The following is a 17,851-nucleotide window of genomic DNA, read 5'->3' as shown; positions in this document are numbered from 1 at the left end:
GGAAATTGATCATTTCCATCTCGGGGGCAGAAAGGATGAGTGGAAGGATAGATTCTGGAAGGACAGAGAAACAGAGAAAATATAAACCATGATATTGATTGGAAGATACAGTAAATAGAGAAGAGAACAAGAAAATGATGGATAAAAATTGAGGTGCTAAAAGATGGAGGGAAGAGGAATAGTACGGTATGTTCCAAACCAGACAGAAACAGATGGTCTGGACGGGTCAAATGAGGTGAAGTTAACAAGGACACACAAAAAAAGAGACATGGACAAGACAATGTGTGAGATGGAGATGAGATGAGATGCAAGAAGATGGGTGAGGGTGAAAAAGAAGCCATGATTGACATGGTGAAAAGTGGGTGAAAAATGCATCTTCAGACAAAGAAGTGTCATTAACATTTGCTAAGCCAGGAGAGATGGACGGTGTGAGTCTGTGTGTGGATACTGGGCGCAGGAGGGCGCCGTTAATAATTTATGACGTGCTCAGCTTTTCAAAGCGTTCTCAGTGGTCGCGCTGGCTGCTTTTCCCTGACGTTTAATTTGTCTGAAAATCAGCAAGCGTGCAGTCTGATTATCGCCTGCGTCTGCTTGACACTCAGGTGACAACACAAGCTGTTCACCCCGACAACCATGGCGTTAAATCATCCACCCATTCATAGGCGCACATTGAGAAAAGAATACATTGTGGAACACATTTTTTGACTTTATATTTTTCCACTCTTAAAGGACAACCGACATCACTTCTTTTGTTTCTTAACTGACATCAGAAAAACGTTTTATAGCATCTAAAATACCCAAAACACGCAGTATGATATTTTTAGTCAAATGCAAAACACCAATAAAAATGACTTAAAGTGTCCAAAATCTGCAACAAAAAAAATGAACCCGGAAGTGGCCAATTTTAAAAGGTCCCGCCCCCTTGTTCGTGATGTCACCCCAAGACGTCTTGCCTTGCTGGAGAATCAAAACAATGGCTTCAGATTCGGAGAAAATGCTTTCTTGTTACACATCCAGTTATGAATATGATTCAAATAGTTCTGAAGAAGAAAGCATACATGTTTGCAATCGATTAATGAATTTATTCTGTGTCATTTTGAGGCATCGGGGGTGGGAAATGTCACACCCAAAAAAAGGCAGAAAATGGCGACAAATCCGTGTAAGGAATTAATCAGCCCGTTCCCACAGGCTGATTAATTCCTTACATGGAGCTTTGTCGCCCTCTTCTGCCTCTTTTTGGTCCTACACGAAGTTTTCAGACCAAAGTACAGCAAAATGCATTGATGTGATGGAAGGACTGCTACAATGTGTCCTTTTTTTTTCAGTCAGGGGCGTTCCTTCAGTGACGTAGGGTGAGGACTCGTCACCAACTCAAAAACAAGACTTCCGGAATATTCAATGCGAGTCTTAAAACGTAAAATATAGCTATATGCGGTGGAATTTTTGTAAAATACGCTCAGTAGAAGTCATCTGAAGCCATTTTACAAATTATGGACACAACTTGTCCGGAGACGTCGGTTGTCCTTTAAGCAAGCATTATGGAATTTCACAGGTTGGATTTGCTTTCTTGGACCGAATCAAATGATGTGGTGGGCCAGATTTGGCCCACGGGCCTTGACTTTGACACCCGTGGTATCAAGGCATCAAAGAAGAGGGCAGGATTCCTAACCATAGCCTAACCAGGAGCTGAATGTCCCTTGTGTGTCTTGGAGAAGATCTCCGCCCAATAAATGTCTTTTTTTTATGCTTAGCTAGACATGGAAAAGACATGAATATATTTAGATGAGATGTGAGGTGTAAATGTGTCAAGGTTTTGACTCAATGCATGTCAACGAAGCCAGGGTGTAGCCTGCCTCTTGCCCAAAACTCAAATCGCATAGGGTGCAGTGAAAAATATAATACCGATCATAATAATAATAAAGATAAGAGTAATAAACAATAAGATAGGTTTCACAGTATGTAATAGGGATATTGGAGAAGATACGGTAACTCTATTTATGGCAGACTTTTGCATTTTGACAGCAAATACATTGCAGAGGATTTTTGAAAAACTATTTAATACTCGACTGAAAATAATGTGGGTTTATTTATTTTTGGGTTTTTTTAAATTGTGAACCAAAGACAAAAACATCATGGGCCAATGTTTCCATCAAGTGGTCGCTTGGACCAACAGCATCTAGAATAAAACCCATTCAAACATTTTCCATACTGCTTCTCTGTACATGGTTTCAGTTGAATTTGGGTAAAAGGATCCCTGCCCCTCTGATTGGTCGCCTGTCTATCACAGCCAGATTAATGCGGAGATTGATAACCATTCGCTTGATCACCGTTCGCATTGAACCTACATTGCCGACACCAATATCAGGCAACTCAATTGCTTTATGAACCCTTTCACTCACCTTGTAACCTGATAACAAGATAAGATATCCAGGAACCACCATTTGTTTAAACAGTTCTGTCATATTTGAATCATTCTGCTGACTTTTGGAAATATATTGATTAAAAAGAAAAAGTAGACGGAGAGGTCATGAAAATGCATGAGGAATTCCACGAAAAAATGTCAACTTTCCACATGATTCCATGACTTTTCAGTGTCACTAGATGGTGACGGACACTTTGTGATACTTTCTCGAAACGACGCTGGAACTGTTATGCGAGAATGAAGCAATCAGCAGCTTTGTGCCTGCAGTAGATGCCATGATAGCAACTTTCTTCTCGATTTTCTCATCTGGATGCAGGACGGTGAGCCTAAAGGAGAGAGTCATTCAAAGTGAGCAATACTGATATATATATATATATATATATATATATATATATATATATATATATATATATATATATATATATATATATATATATATATATATATGATAACATTTTCATTGACAATTGGTTCATATAGAGTAGAGAGGGACTTGTACAAACACAAACATCTCACTCAATACTCCCTGCAACATGACATACAGTAAATCTAAGAAACCAAGTTGGAATGTTGACGTGTTTCTTTCACAGTAAGTCATACCTGACGGCATTCCAGTAACACCATTCCTAAGATAGTAAAAACTACACGCGTAGCATGACTGGAATGAGACTATGGAACTTCAAAAGAAGTGTGCAAAGACCCACCTGGCCTCTTGTTTTCCATGCAACAAACCATAGCCCTCGACAGTGAGAATAGCGCCGTTAAGAGATTTGTTGAGCTTGTTGGTGAATGACACAATTGCCGTGTGCTCCTTTTTCAGTTGGATATTATCCCCGCCTTCAACCTGCATGAGAATCGGGGTGAGGAGGTGACAAGCTGATTCTGAGATATGTCGTTACTCGTCAATCAATGGGATTGCATAAAACTAGATGTTGCTTAATGTTTGGGCAAAAGTGAATGAATTTAGAAGGGGCAACAAACTGAAAGCTTAATTTGGGGTTTGATCAGCGCAACAGTTTATAATTGAAATGATGATGAGATGAACAGTTCAAGTCAGTCCTCAGAAGCAACTGCATCGCAGTTGAATGCATTTGGCAGTACAATACTTGGCGTGTTCACTTATTCTATCTACTTCTGCGTCTGCAGCTTTGAGTAGAAAGTGTGTGTTTGGTTTTTTTCCCCCGGTAAACTTTTTGCAAAGAAGTACTGATGACTACCTTTATATTTATTTTTGGTGAGCTAAAGTTGAAATCCTGTATAGCCAAGACCCTCTCTTTGGTCTTTAAGTCCTTGATAACAACCACCACCTTCACAATGTCATCGCCTGACAGGAAAGCCTCATACATAGAGGATGGGATGAAAAGGTGATGTGTTAAATCTGCACAGAAATGCAAAACAAAATGAAAAACATTTTTTCCCCCCTGATGGTGGTTTTTCATCAGTCTGTGTGGCACTGGGACAGCTTACCTTCAAATGGCTGAATGCACACCTCTTGATGGCTCTTCCAGAAGCTTTTTTCTGGACCGCCATTGAATTCTTTCAAGTGAGCGTTCAGGTGTTCCCTCAAGAGGCGTGTGCTGTTTGTTAGGTTTGTGACTGCCACTGTGAGGTTGATGTTCTCACCCACAATCGGGTCTCCTTGTACGGTCAAGGTCACATCCAAGCTAGACGCGCCTGGACAGGAACAAAGACCGTAAGAGGAAGACTGTTATTATTGCTGTAATATATCAAAGTACACACACTATTTTTTTAAATTAACTTGTGTCGCTCAGTTAACACTTTTCCAGATGATAGGTCAGAGATAGTATATTACTGTACCTTCTATGGGTGAACGAGGCATGTCCGAACGTAATAAAGGACATACTGTACAAAACGATAAAAATGTTCAATTACACTATTGAAAAAGCAATAAAACAGTTCCATTCAGTGAACACGTTGAAGTTTTAAAAACAGAACAAAAAAGGGGTATACATTGAGTAAAACAATGGCGAAACCAGCTCAGGTGAGAAAGTATCAACAATCGTATATTACCCAATTCTTCGGGAGGACGAGGTCCGATAGAACGTGAGGCCCGACAGACTATACAAAAGAAGAAGCGCTCAATTACACACGGAAACGGCAAATAAGCAGATTAAATAATAGATAAAATATCATTGACCTGAGTTTCCCACTCGGTATGTTTGATCTCCTGTAACAAAAACCAACACAAAAAGAACATTGAGCTTCTATGCTAATTGTACGCTAAAATTCTCCCTCAATAGAAGCTTTCCTACGTTTCTGTCTCTTATAAGAATCCGTCAGATCTTCTGGCGCATCTGAACCGATGCTCTTGGTGAAGATCAAGCGTCCCACCCACTTGGTGTCCACCTTCTTCCCCACCACCTTACCGGAACGCACTATCATGCGTACAATGTCCGCATCAACAGAGGCATAAACGAAGCCGGTGTCAAATGGGGTGCCGAGGCTATGCCTTTGGATTGCCACCACTGGACATGGACCACAGCGGTATGCTCCTGCAGCAGAAACATCCTTGAACATATTTCAATTGAACCAATAATGTATGCTGTCGCGTTAAAATATCCGCAAACCTGCACTCGTTTCTTGTGGTGTTGGGTCTACAACCTGCCAGCCGTCAAATCCGGCACCAATGTCCGACCTTTTCATCCAGCACTCCACCCACACGTGGAAGTTCCTGTATGTGTACATACACGAAATACATGGGAAGAATAGTGGTACATAGATATTCAAGAGTGTTCCACAGGGTACCTGCTTCGGCTCACTCATTCACAAAAGCTACCTGGATTTTTTTGGTATTAATTTCTTGGTTTATTTATTTATTTACAACAACAATAGCAAAAACGGTGATAGGACTACCTAAGCATGCATTTTGCATACCGTACATTTTTAAGATGAAGAGATACCAACCAAATACTGTCCTTTGACAACCCGAGTCTTTCCCCGGTGCTTGAATAAAATTCTTCAGTGATCAGGTTCCCATCACCATCGTGCGCTGCGTTAAACACTGTCACCACTCTGGAGGGAATCCCAAGCACTCGCATTACTGGACAAAAAAAAAACAGGACAAAGTGTAACATACTGGCATTTGCATATGTTGACAAATAAAAATATGAATAGCACCTGTGCAGAGGACAGATGCAAAGACCCAGCACTGTCCATAACGCACAGGTGTGCCTTTGGATGTCATCCAGCGGTGAAGAATGTCTGCACTGCCGCTCCACTGGGTAGGCTCGACACCATCTTTGTAGCTGCCCTTCCACTTGCCCTCCACAAGACCCATGTCATCATTGGAGTTCACCTTGAAGGCCAACAGAGATTGAAAGCCATTATGGTCCATAAAGAGAAAACCACTTGGAAATATGTTGATTCTCAAGAAAGGGTGTTCTTTGTGGGACGCTCCAAATCATTCCTGACGCCTCAAAATGACCCGGAAGAACTTCTTTAAATGATTGCAAACATTTATGCTTTCCTCTTCAGAACTATTTGAATCATATTCATTACTGGATGTGTAACAAGAAAGCATCTTCTCCGAATCTGAAGCCATTGTTTTGATTCTCGGTCAAGGCAAGATGTCTTCTGTGACGTCACGAACAAGGGGGCGGGACTTTTTGAAAATGCCCAATTTTTTTGCAGTTTTAGCACACTTTAAGTCATTTTTATGGGTGTTTTGCATTTGACTAAAAATATCAGCCTGCGTGTTTTGGGTATTTTAGATGCGATAAAACATTTTTTCTGATTTCAGTTAGGAACCAAAAAAATGGTGTCGTTGTTGTGAACAGGAGGAAACTCTTTTGTGCAAAGGTTGCTTGGGATTTTTGTGTCTCACCATAGCACAGATGATCCTGCTCAGGTAGGTCGGGTCTGCTCGTCGGACGTAGTCTTTGTGACTGTTGCTGAGGTGCTGTGGGCTGACCTGTAGCAGCTGAAGACACGCCTCGAGAATTCCAGGCTCATACTGTGAACACAAACACTGACTGAGTCTCATATTTGCAATCTGAACGGCTTCATCAGGGCTGTCAAGCTTATTGTCAGATTTAAATAGCCATTCCTGAATTTGTTCGGGTTTTGTTTTTTCATGCTTGGCTGCTGATAAAGCGCTGGCCATGGCCTCTGGCAATGTCTTTTCATTTCCAAAAGGTGGCAGAATTTCCCTTTTTTTCCATGCTGGAGCTTTGTTCCAACTTCAGCTGTTGTTAAAGGACAACCGACGTCACTTTTTTGTTTCCTAACTGACATCAGAAAAACGTTTTATAGCATCTAAAATACCCAAAACACGCAGGCTGATATTTTTGGTCAAATGAAAAACACCAATAAAAATGACTTAAAGTGTGCTAAAACTGCAAAAAATTGGGCATTTTCAAAAAGTCCTGCCCCCAGTTTGTGACGTCACGCTAAGACGTCTTGCATTGCTGGAGAATCAAAACAATGGCTTCAGATTCGGAGAAGATGCTTTCTTGTTACACATCCAGTAATGAATATGATTCAAATAGTTCTGAAGAGGAAAGCATACATGTTTGCAATCGATTAAATAATTTATTCCGTGCCATTTTGAGGCAACATTGGGGGGAAATGTCTCACCCAAAAAGAGGCAGACAATGGCGACCTCTTGTAGACATGACAGTGTATTGCGTTTCCACAGCCTGACAAATTCCTTATATGGAGCTTGGACGCCCTCTTCTGGCGCAATACGAGGTTTTCAGACCAAACAAACATTGACGTGATGGAAGGACTGCTACAATGTGTCTTTTTTTTCGGTCAGGGACGTTCCTTCAGTGACGTCACGTACGGACTTGTCACCAACTCAAAAACAAGACTTCCGGAATATTCAGCATGAGTCTTAAAAGGTAAAATATAGCAGCTATATGCGGTGGAATCTTTGTAAAATACGCTCAGTAGAAGTCATTTGAAGACATTTTACAAATTATCTCAAACCAAGCTAAAAGAGGCAGTTACAATCGTTGCCCCTTATGAGTCATTTTTAAACGGAGGAAGCAGACATGGGCAGGGGGCCACAGATGACTGCATATGCCGTACGGGTGTTCAGCCAACTGCATAAATTTACCTGACCGAACGACCAGGGCCGCTGAATAACGTTGACATCTGTGCCCATATAGATCACACCATAATCACTCTTGATATACTCTTGTCGTTGCACGTCCAGTGGCATGTACACCGGATCCTCTTAAAGGAAAGAAAAAAGGGGCTCATTGCACTGAATTGTGGACACAAGATGGCCGAGTCACATTCCAAAACTCACCCTTGAGCCAAGGGTTGCAGAGCAGCACAAATGTTCCTGCAACGTAGCTGCTTTGTTCGTGTGCGCCCGCTATGTGTACCAAGAGTTGGTATCGCGCCACGGAGGACAGCACAGGGGCGCAAACGTGGATGGTGACGACACGACGGCCTATGTTGCCTGGGTAAATTCGTGCTGACCAGCTATGTGGATCGGACCACTTGTCGGAGAAGTGGACCAACATTTTCGCTGACATTTCACCTGTGAATGGGGAATAAGAGCTTCACCTGTGTCCATTTCGTTTGCTAATTTTACTCATTTGTGGACATGAACGTGATATAGTGTGTGTACAAAATACTTGTTTGTGTGTTTAATATTCATTCCCATGGATAAATTGGAAAGGTCTGGGCAAGGATAAAAAAAACAAAACATGACTGATGATTTTTATTGACTAGCTCTCTAGCTGGCTAGTCAGATATCTATCTGCCCACCAACCTACCATGCTAGCTAGCTAGCTACCTCGAAACCTACATATCGACCTATCAAGCCAATCCCCGAACCTCTTTACCAAGCGGAATGTTTTCCAAATGGATCACAGAATATTTGTCATCAGCGAGGATTAGATTATATTCTTTGAAGGCCAATCTGAAGTTTTAAAAAAAGTCAGTCAAAAAGTGTCGTGGACTGGAATTGATGAACACCATTGTTTTTTTTTTTGTGTGTGTGTACAAAATTACCTAATAAAACCTGCAAGGCCAGACGCTCTGCTTTTGGGTTCCACTTTCGTCCGTAAAACAGCAGAGTAACTTTGAATGGCTTCCCTCTCCGGACCACCAGATGTTTGTCGCTGAGCCCCTGGGTCTCATGAGAAATGTGGTTTTCCTGGATCTCAAAGTTGACCAATTTTAGGCGCCTTTGGCCTCTGTTTGGACCTGAAATGAAGACAGTTGAAAGGTGCAACCCGGCGATAACATGTTTTTTTTCTCTCCCTAGGTTTGGTTCATTCGTTCAAACAGAAATTATATGTTTAAAATAGTAATAAATACTGTAAATTAATGTAAATCAATAAATATAAAATAGCACGGCCCTCATCATTTTTGTTTTCAAGAATCATTGACGTGACTTCATATGTCGCGGCTTGGAATTGAAGCGGATTTACGTGGGAGATGTGAGAATATTGACTCTTTTCGTCTATGGATGCTACAGCTTTGTGATTTCTTTCGAGATTTAGCTTGTAGCAGACATGTACATTTCACCACGACTTCCCTGATCCATTGGTGAATAGGATGCTTTGATCCTCTCCTCTTTCATCTAGAACTGCTTCATGTAACAAAGAGGGTACAGAAAGTGCTTAAGAATGAATGACTCTGTGTCTTTGTGTTGTCATATTACTGTATTTGTTATTTAGTTAGTTTTTAGTTGTTTTGATTTCAAGATGGCGCCGCAATAGAAGCTGCCTTTACACCAGGTCCTGTAGTTTGTTTTTCTACTTCTTCCTTTCCTTTTACTTTCATCACTTTGCTGCTGTGAAATGTAAATTTATCCACTGCGAGACTAATAAAGGCTAATCCAATCCAATGGCAAATGTCACTATGTTGTCATTGAGTCCATATCTTTAAATTTATACTTGAATGGGATGCAGAAATATATTACATACGCTGTATAATAATTAATATTTTTTACAACTCGTTAAGGTAGCAACGGAAAATGTCAAGGTGTGTCTGGTTTTGACACAAACTGTCTCTCCTTTTACATTCACAGCAACTGTCAATCAATCTGTGCAGGCGCAAACACACCAGATATGTTTCCATCATATCGTATGGAATGTTAGAATTGTTTGACAACACACGGCAGGTTAAAAAAAAACACATTTTGTTTTATGTATAAAAGTGTAAAAAGTGGCTCGTGGTGTGGCGCTCACCTGTTTGTGGCGTGGCCTCCATGTTCTGACTGACAACTCTGACAAGCAACAGCAACGAGTGATAAGAAGGCTCCTCCCACCCTGTGATAACAATCTCACTTTTACTTCTTTCTGATGAGCACGCCAACAAATGAATTGAGAACTTTGATGGTTATCCCGAACAAACATTATTAATGTGGTAACAAATGGATATGGTGCTTTTTTCAAGAGCAGGAAAGAGAGCAACATGCTCTTGTCGTGTGCACATGTCCCATGCTTGATCTTTCGTACGGACTGAAGGAATGAACGCCTTCCTGCTGTCTGGACAATAACACAAGGACAGTGTCACAAATTTTAACAAATCAGCTTTCACTTACAATCTGAAATGAAGAGATAAAACATAATTAGTGATAATAAATTATATACATGCATTAAGAGTAACATTTTTGAGATAAAGTTATGTATTATATATATGATGGCATCCTTTCCAAGCATAAAAAAATAGATGTTTGTGCATTAAAATTAATTAAAATTAACACAGGTGCTCATGTGTTTACTACCATATGCAAGAAAATGTTATTAGCTTTCATTTGGTACCACTTTTAATTGCTATAGCATCAACCTCTGGAAAGCTACAATGAAAATAAGGACATAATATCCCAAGTTTTGCAGCGTTTTTGAAAAATGTCAACAATAAAATTACATGGTTTACAAGGTCCAAGATCACAATAACTGCTATATTTAGCTAATTTAGACCTTGGAGAATGGGAATAATATCAGTTTCCATATGTTTGAAGAAAAAGGTCAATTTTGAAGAGGTCGAAAGGACACCGTTCGTTTTGTCTTGGCTCTGAGGCAAGTTACACCCAGATGATTGAGTGTTTTTTTAACCCTGACCTCGGTTGGAAAAAAAGCTACTTTGAATTCCTCACTCAAGTTAATTATAGTTGCACTTTAAGATAATGTTCAGCAAAAACTGGGAGGAACAATAAAACACTTTCTTAATTCCATTAACTCTTTAAACAGTAACCCAAATAGAACTGTATAGTGCCTCTTTGCAATTTCTCCCCCCAATTTGCTGGTTGTAATGCACTCAGTAGCGTGTGGCATTTTTCCCACTCTGATAACTGGCTAAAAAAACAGGGCGACATAAAAAAGGGGCCATTTACAGACGATATCAGACTGTAAACTGTTGTCCAAATCCCAATCAATGTTTCAATGTTGTTGAAAATGTAACATGTTTTCCACACTATAAGGCGCACCCCAAAATGTCCGTTTTCTTAGAAGCCGACAGTTCAGGCGGTTTCAGCTGCGGCGAGGGGAAAGCACTGTATAACCTGTATTGTATTGTATTCTTTTTAACGTAGCTCCATCTAGAGGATGCATAACACAATCGCAACCACTAGTGTTGCTTCTATTCTATGCACCGTATAATACACCATATTATGCGGTGCCCGTTATATATGAAAATTGTTTTCATTGAAGGTGCGTCTTATACTCAAAAGCGCCTTATAGTGCCGAAAATATGGTAATTATGATACGCAATTTGTATTATATTATTCTCAGAAAATATTGCTAAAGAAAGGAAGCTTCCTTGTACAGTAGAAATTAGTCTTACAATTACACCTATGTGTATAATTCACGGATAAACAGCATGTCTGTTGTCTTGTAATATTCGACACGACATTTATTTTTTTGTTACAGCCAACTGAAATGGCAGGAACAGATAAGATACGATGACTGGAACTGACGCCATTTTTTTGCGTTTTGGAATTCACCGTGAATATCCCAAAAGTAAGAAAAAAAAAACATTTATATCAATACGCCTTGAAAGTTTGCAAAGTTCAGGACAGAAAAAAAACTCAATAGGATAGTTGCACCAATGCCATCGCATTATTATTGATAGATTTGTAGCATTTGATATTAAATATGATCAACACAGTAAACAGCTCAACAGTGTGACAAATTGTGTCCTCTAAACCCGTGTGCAGTATAAAATATCCCCTATTTTTCTGATATCCCGCCCCCCTTTTCATTAATTACTTTTTTTAAGGAAAAAAAGTGCGCATTAAAGAACAACCGACGTGTCCGGACAAGTTGTGTCCATAATTTGTAAAATGGCTTCAAGTGACTTCTACTGAGCGTATTTTACAAAGATTCCACCGCATATAGCTATATTTTACATTTTAAGACTCGCGCTGAATATTCCGGAAGTCTTGTTTTTGAGTTGGTGACGAGTCCGTACGTGACGTCACTGAAGGAACGCCCCTGACCGAAAAAAGGACACATTGTAGCAGTCCTTCCATCACGTCAATGCATTTGGCTGTACTTGGCTGGCCTGAAAACTTCGTGTTGTACCAAAAAGAGGCAGAAGAGGGCGGCAAAGCTCTGTGTAAGGAATTAATCCGCCTGTGGAAACGGACTGATTAATTCCTTACAGGAGCTTTGTTTCTATTTTCTGCCTCTTATTTTACGACCTTTCCCGCCCCCAGATACCTCAAAATGGCATGGAATAAATTATTTAATCGATTGCAAACATGTATGCTTTCCTCTTCAGAACTATTTGAATCATATTCATAATTGGACGAGTAACAAGAAAGCATATTCTCCGAATCTGAAGCCATTGTTTTGATTCTCGATCAAGGCAAGATGTCTTCCGTGACGTCACGAACTGGGGGCGGGACCTTCTGAAACTGGCCACTTCCGGTTTCAAATTGAAGTACTTTTTAGACACTTTAAGTCATTTTTATTGGTGTTTTGTATTTGACTAAAAATATCATAGTGCGTGTATGGGGTATTTTAGATGCTATAAAACATTTTTCGGATGTCAGTTAAGAAATAAAAAAGTGACGTCGGTTGTCCTTTAATTCTCGAGAAATTACATCGCCCATGACAGCGCGTCTCAAAGTGAGGTACGAGTACACACAAACATAAATGCTATTTAAAACCTCACCTGCACTGTATAGTATTTCAAAGTTTTATAACGGTGAACCCGTTCTATTTTGAACAAAACAAAAAAGCTGGGACCTCCGAAGGTACACTATACTAGTCTGCGTATTCCCAGAGCTAAAATCCCACCCACTCCCCAACCAAATCCTTGTCTAACTCTCCCCTAAAACTTGTGACAGGTCACCAAAGTCACTATCGAACAGTTCGGTGATGCCTGAGTCGCTCTCCAGGCCAAAGTGGTAGTCCAGACTGTGTGGTGGAGACAAGTTGATGAAACCATCCAGCGGGAGAGGGAGGTTCTCTCCGTGGAGGAAGTCCGCGGAGAAGTCAAAGTCTGCCATGACCCCAAAGTCTGAGAGCGGGTCACCGTTCAGAAGGGATTCTGCCACAGAAGAAAAAACACCAGCTACTTCTTAAAAATATGAAACTCATTGCCTTTAACTTTTCCCTGAGCTTTATTTTCTATATACAGCGATAACTCATCTTACGAACTTAATTGGTTCCCGGAAAATGTGTGTAAGGCGAAAGGTTCCTCTGCCAAACATTTATTTCCCATTAGAAACCATTAAAAATGAGAAGAATCCGTTCCCAGGTCCCCATAAAACATAATTTTCTACTAAATATGCTGGATTTCCCCCAACTACTCCCCGAAAATGACGGGGATGGGCGCCAGAACTCCTCCGCTGAGGATAAAGCGGATCTGGAAAATGGATCTACTATGAACGTGTGGTTTTAAATTACAGTAAAGTCTCGTTATATCGATATCGGATATATCGATAGTCCCGGTTATATCGATACTATTTCTATGCACGCACGGAGAAAATTACATGCAAACAGGGTCGGATATATCGATAGTCCCAGTTATATCGATATTTTTTCGGACTCCCTTGAATATCGATATAACGAGACTTTACTGTAGCTTTAAAATGTTGTCTTTTTAGTTGTACGAGTAGGATAGAATACGCACAGGAAAAAATAAAAGCAAAAAGTGGAAAAATACTAACCTTTTCAAAAGTGAATAATAGAAATGCCCTATCCTAAACATTTAAGTGAAACACATTGTGTCAGACCAAACATAGAGCATCCTCATATACCAACGTCATATTTTTTGTTGTCATGTTGCAACATGAATATTCATAAGCTGTTCACCAGAAAGGAACTTCTATTAATAATTCAATATGTATCTCAAATCGCAAACTGATGTGCACGACTTCCACAAACAACCTGGCTGAAAACAAACGAGTTAGCTGTCACGTACCCGTGGGTCCACTTAACAACAACGTCGAAGACTCTGGCTGAGACTCCGCCGTCGCCGTGGACGCTGGAGATGACGCTGCTACTTCCAAAGACGAGGAGCTTCTGTTTTTGCTGGGTGTAGAGCGACGGGCTGATGCGTGCGCGTGAGCCGAGACATCAGCACTTGTTTTCGAGGGACTATTTCCAGTTACGGGGCTGCAAACCCCAGAGCTGTCATCTGGACAGAGGAAAACGTCGATGGGACCCTGCGTGCTCTTCAACGACACCTGGTAACCCTTGAGAATGACAAAAAGAAGATGAAAATTGGCGGATGGGATTTCTCCCCCCCGCCCCTGTAAAAGGGTTTAGATGAAATATGAGGGTGCCAACCTCGCTGGGGTCTGATATTTGCATCTGGGTCTCTGGCGGAGATTGGATCACCATGACCAACTGGTCCGAGGTATCGAACGACGCTCTCAAATCCTGGCAGCGCACGTAGCCCAGCGTGACAAACAATCATTAAGGACCAAAATGCGCAGGATCGGATATATCGATAGTCCGGTTATATCGATATTTTTTCCCACTCCCGAGAATATCGATATAACGAGACTTGACTGTACTTACAAACATACGTGATCGTCACAAAACTTGTCCATTGACTCGATTCATCAGAACTTGTTGGTCAAAAGGATATCTTTTGTTCTTCGGCTCTTCTGTCAGCAATCTGAACTGAAGATTGCATTTGGAGAGGAGATTGTCCAGTTTCTCCTCCGCTGCGGTGAGGTTGCACACTTCCGTTTGCAGGTCCTGCTGGAAGGCCACCGAGGCCCCGTCGACACGGTTGCCGCTGTGGAGAACGAGCAAACAAAGTCGTTTACAGCACACCTTAACTACGTTTCGATCAAATGACAGACGAGGCTGAATAAAACAGAATGGGTGGGTAAAACAATTGCAGTCCACTCACAGCCACTGGATGTGATTCTTGGATTTTTTAGAAATGAGTTGGATCCCTTCCAGAACGTTGGTGATGTCATAGATGCGTCGCTTCTGGACATGCAGGACCTGCGAGGCCCAGTTCAGGTCCACCACGCCATCAGCTGACTTGGACAGGAGGTCCAGAAAGCGCTTGGTGGTCAAGTTCAAAGAAGTATCATAGCGAGACTTCTCGGTAAGGGTGCGAGGAACTGGGAGGAGAACGAGCACAAAACGTCATTGCGAAGATTCTGCTGATCATTTCATTTCCAAACCTTCACATTTTGGATTATTTGAATTTTTCATTGTTGTGATCCACGTAGTATTGTTTAGTGATATAGAATAGAGAGAATGGAAGTTAGCATATTTCTGTTTCATGCTGTTGTATGCTGACTTAGCCGAACACAAGGCCCACAATGGAAGCACAGAAAATCTGGGGTCAATCCGAGGTGAACAGACACAGCCTGTTAAACTGTCATCCTCGGGTAGGAGTGTTCTAGCCTTTGGGTGGAATTTAGGACCTGGTAACTCCTTCACAGGAAGAGCTCATTAGCCGGGTTAAAAATCTATCAGTTCACGGAAAGATAACCCATTAGAATGTCCATGCTCTGTTAGTTTATAGATGCTGGTGCTTGGGACGTCCAGGGGCGTGGTATTCAAATCAAAAAGACTATGTTTTACTAATGTATCACTTAAATTTACATATACTCTCAATAAATAGCTAGGCAGAGGGCTGCAGAAGTTGGGCGTCGGTCATTAATGGCTACGTCCCCTGCTGGCAGCAACAGACAATCTTCCTGTGTTCGAGCCTTTATTCAGTGTCCGAACAAACATCTCTGACATTTAGCGAAAACAACTCCTTTGCATGATTGATATTGTTTTAGTCGTGGCATCAAGTCCGGTTTGTCTGTAACTTCTATTGAATGAATGAATACATGAGAACTGACATGAAGAATAAGCTCACATGTACGTGTGTGTGAAAGTGTATCTACCTCTAGGAGGGGCAGGTGTGGAGGGAGGCTCGTGGCCCGAAGATGGCCGCGTCGTGCTAACATACTGATGGTCGCTGTCCAGGTCCAACTTCCTTTTAACCTGATAAACACATGCAAAGAGGAAATGACCCAAAAAGGACATTCCGATCAGAAATGTACTCGATAAATCAACACGTGGTTGGTTGGTTGGTCATTGGACAGTGAGACACTGGAGTGGTTTTTCGCCAATCATATGGAACATGTATATCTGAGAAGCAAGCGTTCACATTCACTGATAAACAATTTAGTTGACAATGGAATTTTACTGCAATATATGGGAATCAAGCAGGAATTTACTCGATTAAAGGGCCGGTATCTACTAAAAGTAGGTATTCTCTATTTATAATCATGATGCGATAAGTTTCAGTGATTCATATTTTATGAATACTGTATACTATGTCTGTATAGTTAAATTTCAGTGGAGAAAATTGGAGATTATTTTAGTTAAAAAGCAAGCAAGGTGTTTATTTATTCTGATGTATTCATGAAATGTATACTGGCCCAGTGTCTCTGAGCTTTGGGATGGCCTGACAGTTTCACGGTGACCCAGGACCATCCACCCACCAATGATTTTGGAGCCCGTGTGATGCTGGCACATGTGGATGAGGAGAAACATCTATTTTGTTTGCGTGTTTATGAGAAATATTGATATTTATGTTTGGATGTGTGAAATTCCATAGCTTAACATCCTAGGAAAATGTTATAACAATTCTCCACACTTTGAATGTCGGTAACATGTGATCATGATTGGCCAAACCGTCCACCAAGGTTGCGAGTCCTCACCGATGGCCTTCCGAGGGCTGGCCTGCTCTTGTCTTGGAAAGCCACATCAGCGGATCCCTGCGGGGTGGCAAACAGCAAGATTTCTCCCATGCTGGAAGGAGCTGCGTCCGGATGGAGTCCCTCATTGCTGGGGCTGGTGATGATAACTATTTGGTGGTCCTGATCAAGAGCAACGCCTCCTGAGTTTAGCAAAGTCTCTAAGTCAGCCAACAGATCCTCTGAAGTGTGGCCTGTTATCAGAGTCTCTGACATGGCAGGGTTCTCCCACAATTTGCTATGCCAGAACGAGATTCACACTAACTCAACAAGTCCTCCGGTTAAAAGGTTCTTTTGTCTTTGAGAAAGAAGTCGCGTGATCGTTTGACTTCAAGAGTTCTTGAGCAACTTGTGGAGACTTTTTGGGAGAAGTTCCTCATGTGTGTATGACACTCATATTGCAATCCTACTTCCGCGCGAAAGTGCAGGGGGTGATGTTGTATAAAACGCATTTAAAATACAAATCGTGACAAATACGTACCAGCTCGGGAAGCCAGAGTGGGGGTTTACGCACACAAAGCGGACGAGGCAGTAAAAAAAGCAGATGGATAATCAGCTAGCATGCTATCCTTTTGTTTTAACCTGTGGTTGTCAGCACGAGACCAGGCCCCGCCGACAAGCATGCTAACGAGTGAGCTAGTCACTTGTCGGGACGACACGAAAAGCGCATAAACGCGAAGCAAAGTCTCCGTTTATGGTTTACGGAGAAAGAACACAACACCGGACACGATACAAACTTGAACGAGAGGACGAGTAAAAACTTCGCGGTAGTTTTCCAGAAAGGGTGGAAAGCGCTGTGCGGCACGAAGACAGTCGCCTTCACCTCCACCAAAAGGCTTCCGTTATGTTCGAACCATTTTAATAACGTGTTCGTTGAATAGGATATGAATAAACGACGTCCTACATGAGAACACAGTTAGTCATATTAGCATGCTAGCAATGTCATTAGCCACAACCCCCTCGGTTTGTTGGGGTATGCGGGAAGATGTCCGACTAAAGTGCAGATTTTAAAAAAGACAGAAAATAAAGCTTCCCGTGAATTAACGGATCCGCCAAATCGCCATCTGCTCGGCCGCAAGAAGCTCGTAACGGGTGCAGTCCATTTCTAAAAAGGTCTCCGATGCCCGGTTGACGTGCCGAATTGTTGTTATTGTCCCAGCTGATCCAGGTCCAAACAAGGATGGGACACTTTTCGCGCGAAATCTTTTTTGCCGCGAAACCGACACGTGTGCTAATTTGGTGCCTTTCATTGGTCGAGAAACGGAGTCCCC

The 17,851-nt window shown here is 41.6% G+C and overlaps 2 protein-coding genes across 2 annotated transcripts; both read right to left on the bottom strand.

Moving 5' to 3' along the window:
• Positions 1–685: 685 nt before the first annotated feature.
• On the bottom strand, positions 686–9,616 carry LOC148904016 (protein-glutamine gamma-glutamyltransferase 2-like). Its single transcript, XM_089004936.1, has 15 exons — positions 9,595–9,616; positions 8,411–8,605; positions 7,698–7,934; positions 7,503–7,621; positions 6,267–6,395; positions 5,561–5,738; positions 5,348–5,483; positions 5,011–5,114; positions 4,696–4,935; positions 4,581–4,610; positions 4,454–4,501; positions 3,890–4,096; positions 3,640–3,800; positions 3,127–3,266; positions 686–2,748 (listed from the first exon to the last, which is right to left on the bottom strand). Exons 1-15 carry the CDS (start codon positions 9,614–9,616, stop codon positions 2,598–2,600), a joined length of 2,097 nt encoding a protein of 698 aa, XP_088861062.1. The 3' UTR covers positions 686–2,597.
• Positions 9,617–10,129: 513 nt separating this feature from the next.
• On the bottom strand, positions 10,130–17,761 carry e2f1 (E2F transcription factor 1). Its single transcript, XM_089012713.1, has 7 exons — positions 16,545–17,761; positions 15,723–15,822; positions 14,723–14,942; positions 14,453–14,605; positions 14,149–14,263; positions 13,781–14,054; positions 10,130–12,904 (listed from the first exon to the last, which is right to left on the bottom strand). Exons 1-7 carry the CDS (start codon positions 16,794–16,796, stop codon positions 12,675–12,677), a joined length of 1,344 nt encoding a protein of 447 aa, XP_088868839.1. The 5' UTR covers positions 16,797–17,761; the 3' UTR covers positions 10,130–12,674.
• Between the last annotated feature and the right edge of the window lie 90 nt (positions 17,762–17,851).

This window comes from Hippocampus bargibanti, linkage group LG01 (assembly GCF_051943395.1).
Source record: "Hippocampus bargibanti isolate YZ-2025 linkage group LG01, ASM5194339v1, whole genome shotgun sequence".
NCBI lineage: Eukaryota > Metazoa > Chordata > Actinopteri > Syngnathiformes > Syngnathidae > Hippocampus > Hippocampus bargibanti.
The sequence above is the reverse complement of the archived record's forward strand: the minus strand, read 5'-3'. Positions and strand labels throughout refer to the sequence as shown.